General features: G+C 51.8%; 1 protein-coding gene across 1 annotated transcript; it reads left to right on the forward strand.

Moving 5' to 3' along the window:
* Window positions 1–842: 842 nt before the first annotated feature.
* On the forward strand, window positions 843–9,989 carry LOC120021176 (thrombospondin type-1 domain-containing protein 1; the record flags this gene model as incomplete). The annotated part of the gene is made up of 5 exons (XM_038964814.1): window positions 843–1,053; window positions 4,423–4,584; window positions 4,919–5,342; window positions 7,166–7,730; window positions 8,224–9,989. Coding segments are annotated over 5 exons (2,136 nt in total), but the record flags the coding sequence as incomplete, so codon positions are not given.
* Window positions 9,990–11,044: the final 1,055 nt, after the last annotated feature.

An 11,044-nucleotide genomic window follows, 5' to 3' on the forward strand; every position in this document is an offset into this window, starting at 1 on the left:
ATACCATATTACCACCATACCATATTATCACCATACTGAGGGACCTCACCATACCATATTATCACCATACCATATTATCACCATACCATATTACCACCATACCATATTATCACCATACCATATTATCACCATTTTACCTGTCATCTATTTACTTCTTGTCTAAAAAATGTATTATATTTGTATCTGTCTTTATGTGAGTGTGAAGGACTGCAATTTATTGTTGGAAATGTGTGGTATAAATAAAGTTGTATTTTATTTGACCACAGGGTGGCGCTGCGCTCCCCTCACACAAACCAGGATGTAAAGTCATCTGGCCCGCTCTACCTGTCTAGGATCTTCTCCTATAAGCTACTGGTGGACAACATCAACTCCTACAGGTACACACAGAATCTCACATACACACACACACACTTTTGCAAAGTATTGTATTGAACCAAAATACAGTGGGGGCCATACTTTGCGAACATAAGCAAGCATTTAAAGTTAATAAACAGGTTCTCACGCACATAATGCGTATCAGCCAATTAAAATTGTCGATTTACTTGCATGTGACAGAAAGCGAAATTGTAGCCGGTCCCATAAGATAACATGGCACATGTTAGCCCTATGCTAACCTCACCAGGTGGCAGTGATTACTTCCTGGTACAACTTCTGCTAGCCAGTTAGAAATTGTAGATGTAGTTTTGTAATGATCCTCCTCCTCCTCCAGGTCAGGCTGTGAGGGAGCGGTATCTGTACGCCTGGTGACCCCTCCCTGCGCTCTGATCAACGGCAAGGTCCTCTTATTCCGGGACGGAGGTGTGGGGTCAGAGGGAAAGGGGGGCACAGGGGTGGGGGGAGCAGGTGGAGGGGTGGAAGGGGGTGTAGGGGCAGAGGGCCCGCTCCCCTCCGTTCCACTGGCGTTTAATTGGCTGACACAGGGGGAGAACGAGACAGAATTCAACTGTTCGGTGTTTGACCCAGGAAGGAATAAATACTGCTTCAGATTTGTGCTCAACTTCAGCCGCTCTCCGAGTCCAGCTCAGACCTGCCTGGTGGTGCACAGGAACGCAGGTAGGAACACAACCCTGGCCCTACCATGACCCTACACCCCTAACCCTGACCCTACACCCCTGACCCAACCATGACCCTACACCCCTAACCCTACACCCCTAACCCTGGCCCAACCATGACCCTACACCCCTAACCCTGGCCCAACCATGACCCTACACCCCTAACCCTGACCCAACCCTAACCCTACACCCCTAACCCTGGCCCAACCATGACCCTACACCCCTAACCCTGGCCCAACCATGACCCTACACCCCTAACCCTGCCCCAACCCTGACCCTACACCCCTAACCCTGGCCCAACCATGACCCTACACCCCTAACCCTGACCCAACCCTAACCCTACACCCCTAACCCTGGCCCAACCATGACCCTACACCCCTAACCCTGGCCCAACCATGACCCTACACCCCTAACCCTGCCCCAACCCTGACCCTACACACCCAACCCTGACCCACCCCTGACCCTACACACCCAACCCTGACCCACCCCTGACCCTACACACCCAACCCTGACCCACCCCTGACCCTACACACCCAACCCTGACCCACCCCTGACCCTACACACCCAACCCTGACCCACCCCTGACCCTACACACCCAACCCTGACCCACCCCTGACCCTACACACCCAACCCTGACCCACCCCTGACCCTACACACCCAACCCTGACCCACCCCTGACCCTACACACCCAACCCTGACCCACCCCTGACCCTACACACCCAACCCTGACCCACCCCTGACCCTACACACCCAACCCTGACCCACCCCTGACCCTACACACCCAACCCTGACCCACCCCTGACCCTACACACCCAACCCTGACCCACCCCTGACCCTACACACCCAACCCTGACCCTACACACCCAACCCTGACCCACCCCTGACCCTACACACCCAACCCTGACCCTACACCCCTGACCCTACACACCCAACCCTGACCCTACACACACAACCCTGACCCACCCCTGACCCTACACACCCAACCCTGACCCAACCCTGACCCTACACACCCAACCCTGACCCTACACACCCAACCCTGACCCTACACACCCAACCCTGACCCTACACCCCTGACCCTACACACCCAACCCTGACCCTACACACCCAACCCTGACCCTACACCCCTGACCCTACACACCCAACCCTGACCCTACACCCCTGACCCTACACACCCAACCCTGACCCTACACCCCTGACCCTACACCCCTAACCATGACCCAACCATGACCCTACACCCCTAACCATGACCCTACACCCCTGACCCTACACACCCAACCCTGACCCTACACCCCTGACCCTACACACCCAACCCTGACCCTACACCCCTGACCCTACACCCCTAACCATGACCCAACCATGACCCTACACCCCTGACCCTACACCCCTAACCATGACCCTACACCCCTGACCCTACACCCCCAACCATGACCCTACACCCCTGACCCTACACCCCTAACCATGACCCTACACCCCTAACCATGACCCAACCATGACCCTACACCCCTAACCCTGACCCTACACCCCTAACCATGACCCAACCATGACCCTACACCCCTAACCATGACCCAACCATGACCCTACACCCCTGACCCTACACCCCTAACCATGACCCAACCATGACCCTACACCCCTAACCCTGGCCCAACCATGACCCTACACCCCTAACCCTACACCCCTAACCATGACCCAACCATGACCCTACACCCCTGACCCTACACCCCTAACCATGACCCAACCATGACCCTACACCCCTAACCCTGGCCCAACCATGACCCTACACCCCTAACCCTGGCCCAACCATGACCCTACACCCCTAACCCTGGCCCAACCATGACCCTACACCCCTGACCCTACACCCCTAACCATGACCCAACCATGACCCTACACCCCTGACCCTACACCCCTAACCATGACCCAACCATGACCCTACACCCCTAACCATGACCCAACCATGACCCTACACCCCTAACCATGACCCAACCATGACCCTACACCCCTAACCATGACCCAACCATGACCCTACACCCCTGACCCTACACCCCTAACCATGACCCAACCATGACCCTACACCCCTAACCCTGACCCAACCATGACCCTACACCCCTGACCCTACACCCCTAACCATGACCCAACCATGACCCTACACCCCTAACCATGACCCAACCATGACCCTACACCCCTAACCATGACCCAACCATGACCCTACACCCCTAACCCTGACCCTACACCCCTAACCATGACCCAACCATGACCCTACACCCCTAACCCTGACTCAACCATGACCCTACACCCCTGACCCAACCATGACCCTACACCCCTAACCCTGACCGCAAACCCTAACTGCTATATTCTAGCACTAACCTTAACCCTAACTCAACGCTAGATTGGACAGCATCAGAAAAAGCTTGACCAGCACTGACCAGCATCAGTCTAGCTTGACCAGCATCAGACAGCACTGACCAGCATCAGACAGCACTGACCAGCATCAGACAGCACTGACCAGCATCAGACAGCACTGACCAGCATCAGACAGCACTGACCAGCATCAGACCAACTTGGCCAACATCAGACCAACTTGGCCAACATCAGACCAGCTTGACCAGCATCAAACCAACTTGACCAGCATCATACCAGCACTGACCAGCATCATACCAGCATCATACCAGCACTGACCAGCATCATACCAGCACTGACCAGCATCAGACCAGCACTGACCAGCATCATACCAGCATCAGACCAGCACTGACCAGCATCAGACCAGCATCATACCAGCACTGACCAGCATCAGACCAGCATCAGACCAGCACTGACCAGCATCAGACCAGCACTGACCAGCATCAGACCAGCACTGACCAGCATCAGACCAGCACTGACCAGCATCAGACCAGCACTGACCAGCATCAGACCAGCATCATACCAGCACTGACCAGCATCAGACCAGCATCAGACCAGCATCATACCAGCACTGACCAGCATCAGACCAGCATCAGACCAGCACTGACCAGCATCAGACCAGCACTGACCAGCATCAGACCAGCATCATACCAGCACTGACCAGCATCAGACCAGCATCAGACCAGCATCATACCAGCACTGACCAGCATCAGACCAGCATCAGACCAGCATCAGACCAGCACTGACCAGCATCAGACCAGCATCATACCAGCACTGACCAGCATCAGACCAGCATCAGACCAGCACTTTTCAGCAGCTAGATAGCTACTGTATGTGACATCTCTCGCTCGCTCTCTCTCTCTCGCTCGATCCCCCAAAAACTCTTGCTCTCTCGCCCCCCCCCTCCCCCTCGCTCTCTCACCCCCCCCCCCCCCCCTCCCCCTCGCTCTCTCACCCCTCTCTCCTCTCTCTGTAGAGTCATGGGGTGTGTGGCAGGCGTGGAGTGTGTGCAGTGTGAGCTGTGGAGAGGGGGTGAGGGAGAGAGTGCGAGAGTGTCTGCTGCCCTCCGGTGGTGGAAGTATGCAGTGCACCGGCATGGTCAAGGAACAGTCTCTCTGCTCACTGGAAGACTGTACAGGTACATTGTCCTTTCTTAACATCATCTAATGTCAACTCTCTCTCCTTTCCACTCTGTGTCTGTCATTTCGTCATATCTTCAGTCATGCAGTATCTCCCTCCAACTCTCTCTCCTTTCTCTTTTATTTTTATCCCCAGTAATGTTACTTCCCCATCAGTACAAGACGTGAAAAGACGTCTTTTTAACATCTTTTCATTGTCTTGTGCTCATAGGCTTATACTCAATGATGTCATATTGATTTCCTCAATCATCTAACTTTGTTTCTCTTGTCCCCGCCCCCTCATCTATTCTCTCTCTCCCTATTCCCTTCTCACTTCCTCTTTCTGTCTTCCAGTCCTCCCCGCTCCCTCTCCGTCCCTCCCCCCTCCTCCAGCCTCCTCCTTTCTCGGTGGTAACCTGGTAGTCGTGGCAGGTATATCCCTGTGTTTGGCGGTCATCCTAGCTACCATCCTGGTCACCCTGTGGCGTAAACTCTGCCGGACACCTCAGTGTAGCTCGGTCCGCAGCGGATCTATGCACTCACCTGGGGGACGTAAACTCTCTGACGAGGCCTCCATCTGTGGGAACAGCCTCCAGAGACCCAGCCTCTCCGACAGCCAGGGGAACCACAGGGGCACAGGGCCAGGGCTAGCCCAGAACGAAAGGCCTAACCCGGGGTGCAAGCCTCTGCCTCAGCCCCCTCCTCTGGTTATTCCCCTGGATCAGGACCCAGATAGACTGTCTCCATCGGGACAGAAGGTGCTACCGCCAATCTTTGGGTAGGTAGAGTTTGTTTGTTTATTTCAATTTAATGTATTACTATAATTAATATATGTTCACAAAATACTGGGTGCTCCACAAATACACTTTGACAGTCAAGTCCCTATTTTGACCAATCAGATTGCTTGGCTGGGACTAACCATCTCATAACTGACAATTTGATGTACACTGTAGTATTCTAGCTGAAGTATGGGGAATAACTGCAGTGTTCCAGCTGAAGTACGGGGAATAACTGTAGTGTTCCAGCTGAAGTACGGGGAATAACTGCAGTGTTCCAGCTGAAGTACGGGGAATAACTACAGTGTTCCAGCTGAAGTACGGGGAATAACTGTAGTACGGGGAATAACTGCAGTGTTCCAGCTGAAGTATGGGGAATAACTGTAGTGTTCCAGCTGAAGTATGGGGAATAACTGTAGTGTTCCAGCTGAAGTATGGGGAATAACTGTAGTGTTCCAGCTGAAGTATGTGGAATAACTGTAGTGTTCCAGCTGAAGTACGGGGAATAACTGTAGTGTTCCAGCTGAAGTACGGGGAATAACTGTAGTGTTCCAGCTGAAGTACGGGGAATAACTGTAGTGTTCTAGCTGAAGTACGGGGAATAACTGTAGTGTTCCAGCTGAAGTACGGGGAATAACTGTGTTCCAGCTGAAGTACTGGGAATAACTGTAGTATTAGATGCTGACCACACCGCTTGCGTTAAGTGTGCGAATGTTGCAAAATAAATGTACACATGTTTTTCAATCATTTTATCCAAACTGGGCACGCGCCAACAAGCATCTGCGAAGCCAGGCGACAAAATAGAACTTTGTTCTATTTTTTTTTTACACTTGACGTGCTGCAAGTCCCGCCTCTCCCATCTCCTCATTGGTTTTTAGGAGCATATACCCACGTGGGTGATTGAAAGATGAACTGAGGTCCACACTCCAGTCCAGTTGGTGGTGGTAATGCACCTTAAAGGTATCGTCTGGTTCAGCAGCAGCTGAAGGGTTAACTATATGACTGTATTCTCCAGGTATCGTCTGGCCCAGCAGCAGCTGAAGGGTTAACTATATGACTGTATTCTCCAGGTATCGTCTGGTTCAGCAGCAGCTGAAGGGTTAACTATATGACTGTATTCTCCAGGTACCGTCTGGTTCAGCAGCTGAAGGGTTAACTATATGACTGTATTCTCCAGGTATCGTCTGGTTCAGCAGCTGAAGGGTTAACTATATGACTGTATTCTCCAGGTATCGTCTGGTTCAGCAGCTGAAGGGTTAACTATATGACTGTATTCTCCAGGTATCGTCTGGCCCAGCAGCAGCTGAAGGGTTAACTATATGACTGTATTCTCCAGGTATCGTCTGGTTCAGCAGCTGAAGGGTTAACTATATGACTGTATTCTCCAGGTATCGTCTGGTTCAGCAGCAGCTGAAGGGTTAACTATATGACTGTATTCTCCAGGTATCGTCTGGCCCAGCAGCAGCTGAAGGGTTAACTATATGACTGTATTCTCCAGGTATCGTCTGGTTCAGCAGCAGCTGAAGGGTTAACTATATGACTGTATTCTCCAGGTATCGTCTGGTTCAGCAGCAGCTGAAGGGTTAACTATATGACTGTATTCTCCAGGTATCGTCTGGTTCAGCAGCAGCTGAAGGGTTAACTATATGACTGTATTCTCCAGGTATCGTCTGGTTCAGCAGCAGCTGAAGGGTTAACTATATGACTGTATTCTCCAGGTATCGTCTGGTTCAGCAGCAGCTGAAGGGTTAACTATATGACTGTATTCTCCAGGTATCGTCTGGTTCAGCAGCTGAAGGGTTAACTATATGACTGTATTCTCCAGGTACCGTCTGGCCCAGCAGCAGTTAAAAGAGATGAAGAAGAGAGGTTTAAAGGAAGCCACCCAGCTCTATCATGTCTCACAGAGCCCTGTCCACGACACTCTTCTGGAGGACTCCCCCACCTCCACCCCTACCCAGCCAGGGTTCACCCTCCCTGGGCTCAGCCCCAACCCCAGCCCCCTGGACCTCCAGGAAGAGGATTCTAATCTGAGCCGGTTTCGTATCACCGCCCCCTTCCCCGAGCCCAGGGTCCCACAGCGCAGCTCGGTTACTCTGCCAGACAGACTGAGCCCCAGGGTGGAGCTCGTCCTGGGGCCTCCCGTGGCCGGATACATGAGAGAAGGCGGGGGAGGAGGTGGCGGGAGCTCCAAACGACGAGACCGCACGGCAGACTGGGTGGAGATGGTGGAGAGGACTGGGTTAGGAGGGATGGGAGGAGGAGGCGTTCCCTCCAACTCGTACCAGAAAAACCCAAACTGTAGACGGACATCCAGCTTTCACGTCACCAAGCCCCCACCTCCCCCAGCAGCCCCATGTCGCCCCCACAGGGAGAGGAGTCAGACCCAGGTAATAACCAATAATACCCGGGGAGGTAATAACCAATAACAACCGGGGAGGTTATAACCAATAACAACCGGGGAGGTTATAACCAATAACAACCGGGGAGGTTATAACCAATAACAACCGGGGAGGTTATAACCAATAACAACCGGGGAGGTTATAACCAATAACAACCGGGGAGGTTATAACCAATAACAACCGGGGAGGTTATAACCAATAACAACCGGGGAGGTTATAACCAATAACAACCGGGGAGGTTATAACCAATAACACCCGGGGAGGTTATAACCAATAACACCCGGGGAGGTTATAACCAATAACACCCGGGGAGGTAATAACCAATAACACCCGGGGAGGTAATAACCTGGACCACAATGGAAATAAGTCAGTAGGCTTTGTGTTTTTACTCCTTGATAATATTTAATGTATGTATTGTTGTACTCAAATGACAGTGTACATATGCACAATTAATGATTAATTCAGCCATTCATTAATTCAGGTGGGTCCCCGCACCAGGACCCTCCCCGAGGGCAGCTGTAGGATCCGAGGAACCTTGGAGACCAAGAACCCGGCCTACCCCCCCTATCCCATCCCAGAGCAGAGCACCCCTGACTGGGCCAGGCCCAAACCGCGACCCCTTTGGCCTGGGGACGACAGGAGAAGACCCTGGGTGGAGACTGGATGTCCTCCGTGTTTCAGTAACAAACCCAAACACGCTGAAAACAACACCACCTACTTGATCTCTGACCCTGAACACACAGAGACCAACACTACAACGGCGGCCATGTTAGGATCTGAGCTGCTTAGCAACCCTGAACTCACCCTGGAGAGGGAGAGGCGGAGGATTGGTGATAGAAGAGAAGGAGGTGAAGATAGAGGAGAGAGAGGTGGGACTTCAGGTATAGGTGGACCAGGATTAGGACCAGGGGTGGGGTCTCGTGGCTGCACTGCTTACCTCACCCCGGACCGGGCGGAGCGGGCAGAACATAACTGGAACCGTCGAGGCCCTTCCCCGATTCAGAGAAATATCCTGGCCAGGAAGCTGAGAGAAGCTCAGTCCTGCAACACCGCCTCCGACCAGCAGGGGCGCCATAACCCACAGCAGCAGAGGCAGCGCAGCTCCACATTTAGCGTGTCTGCCAGTGAACAAAGGAAGGGGAGGTGCAGGTCTCTTCCTCTGTCTGGAGACTCCCCCTATGGACTGACTGAGGCAGAGCAATGCATGCTGGATCTAGATATGACCTCGCTATACCTGGGAGAGGATGAGTTCTGACCTGTACACACCTAGAGGAGAGGAGAGGATGAGTTCTGACCTGTACACACCTAGAGGAGAGGATGAGTTCTGACCTGTACACACCTAGAGGAGAGGAGAGGATGAGTTCTGACCTGTACACACCTAGAGGAGAGGAGAGGATGAGTTCTGACCTTTACACACCTAGAGGAGAGGATGAGTTCTGACCTTTACACACCTAGAGGAGAGGATGAGTTCTGACCTGTACACACCTAGAGGAGAGGATGAGTTCTGACCTTTACACACCTAGAGGAGAGGATGAGTTCTGACCTGTACACACCTAGAGGAGAGGAGAGGATGAGTTCTGACCTTTACACACCTAGAGGAGAGGATGAGTTCTGACCTTTACACACCTAGAGAGGAGAGGATGAGTTCTGAACTTTACACACCTAGAGAAGAGGATGAGTTCTGACCTTTACACACCTAGAGGAGAGGATGAGTTCTGACCTTTACACACCTAGAGGAGAGGATGAGTTCTGACCTGTACACACCTAGAGGAGAGGATGAGTTCTGACCTGTACACACCTAGAGGAGAGGATGAGTTCTGACCTGTACACACCTAGAGGAGAGGATGAGTTCTGACCTGTACACACCTAGAGAGGAGAGGATGAGTTCTGACCTTTACACACCTGGAGAGGATGAGTTCTGACCTTTACACACCTAGAGGGGAGGAAGAAGTCTTGTTGCCTAGAAGGTGCCCAGAGGAGAGGAGAACCTGTCTTGTTGCCTGGAAGGTGCCCAGTGGAGGAGGAGGAGAAGAGGAAGAGAGGAGAGGAGGACCTGTCTTGTTGCCTGGAAGGTGCCCAGTGGAGGAGGAGGAGGAAGAGAGGAAGAGGAGAAAGTTGTAAAGACATGACTGAAAACCCTTTGGGTAAAGCTTGACACCAGCATCATAACGTTATGACACAGTTATAACCATGTCACAATATGTCATAACAGCTGACATAAGTTATAACCTATCATAATATGGTCATAAGTGGCATCAAATCAAATTGTATTAGTCACATGACCTTACCGTGAGATGCTTACTTACAAGCCCTTAGCCAACAATGCAGTTAGAAGAAAAGAGTTAAGGAAATATTTACTAAATAAAGTAAAAGAATAATACTTTTGTAAAAAGTAACAATCAAATAACAATGTGGAGGCTATATACAGGGTGTTACGGTACCGAGTCAATGTGGAGGCTATATACAGGGGGTACCAGTACAGAGTCAATGTGGAGGCTATATACAGGGGGTACCGAGAGTCAATGTGGAGGCTATATACAGGGGGTACCGGTATCGAGTTAATGTGGAGGCTATATACAGGGGGTACCGGTATCGAGTTAATGTGGAGGCTATATACAGGGTGTTACGGTACCGAGTCAATGTGGAGGCTATATACAGGGGGTACCAGTACAGAGTCAATGTGGAGGCTATATACAGGGGGTACCGGTACAGAGTCAATGTGGAGGCTATATACAAGGGGTACAGAGTCAATGTGGAGGCTATATACAGGGGGTACCGGTACAGCGTCAATGTGGAGGCTATATACAGGGGGTACCGGTATCGAGTTAATGTGGAGGCTATATACAGGGTGTACCGGTACAGAGTTAATGTGGAGGCTATATACAGGGGGTACCGGTACAGAGTCAGTGTGGAGGCTATATACAGGGGGTACCGGTACAGAGTCAATGTGGAGGCTATATACAGGGGGTACCGGTATCGAGTTAATGTGGAGGCTATATACAGGGGGTACCGGTACAGAGTCAATGTGGAGGCTATATACAGGGGGTACCGGTATCGAGTTAATGTGGAGGCTATATACAGGGGGTACCGGTATCGAGTTAATGTGGAGGCTATATACAGGGGGTACCGGTATCGAGTTAATGTGGAGGCTATATACAGGGGGTACCGGTATCGAGTTAATGTGGAGGCTATATACAGGGGGTACCGGTATCGAGTTAATGTGGAGGCTATATACAGGGGGTACCGGTATCGAGTTAATGTGGAGGCTATATACAGGGGGTACCGGTACAGAGTCAATGTGG

Source organism: Salvelinus namaycush, chromosome 26 (genome assembly GCF_016432855.1).
Source record: "Salvelinus namaycush isolate Seneca chromosome 26, SaNama_1.0, whole genome shotgun sequence".
Lineage (NCBI taxonomy): Eukaryota > Metazoa > Chordata > Actinopteri > Salmoniformes > Salmonidae > Salvelinus > Salvelinus namaycush.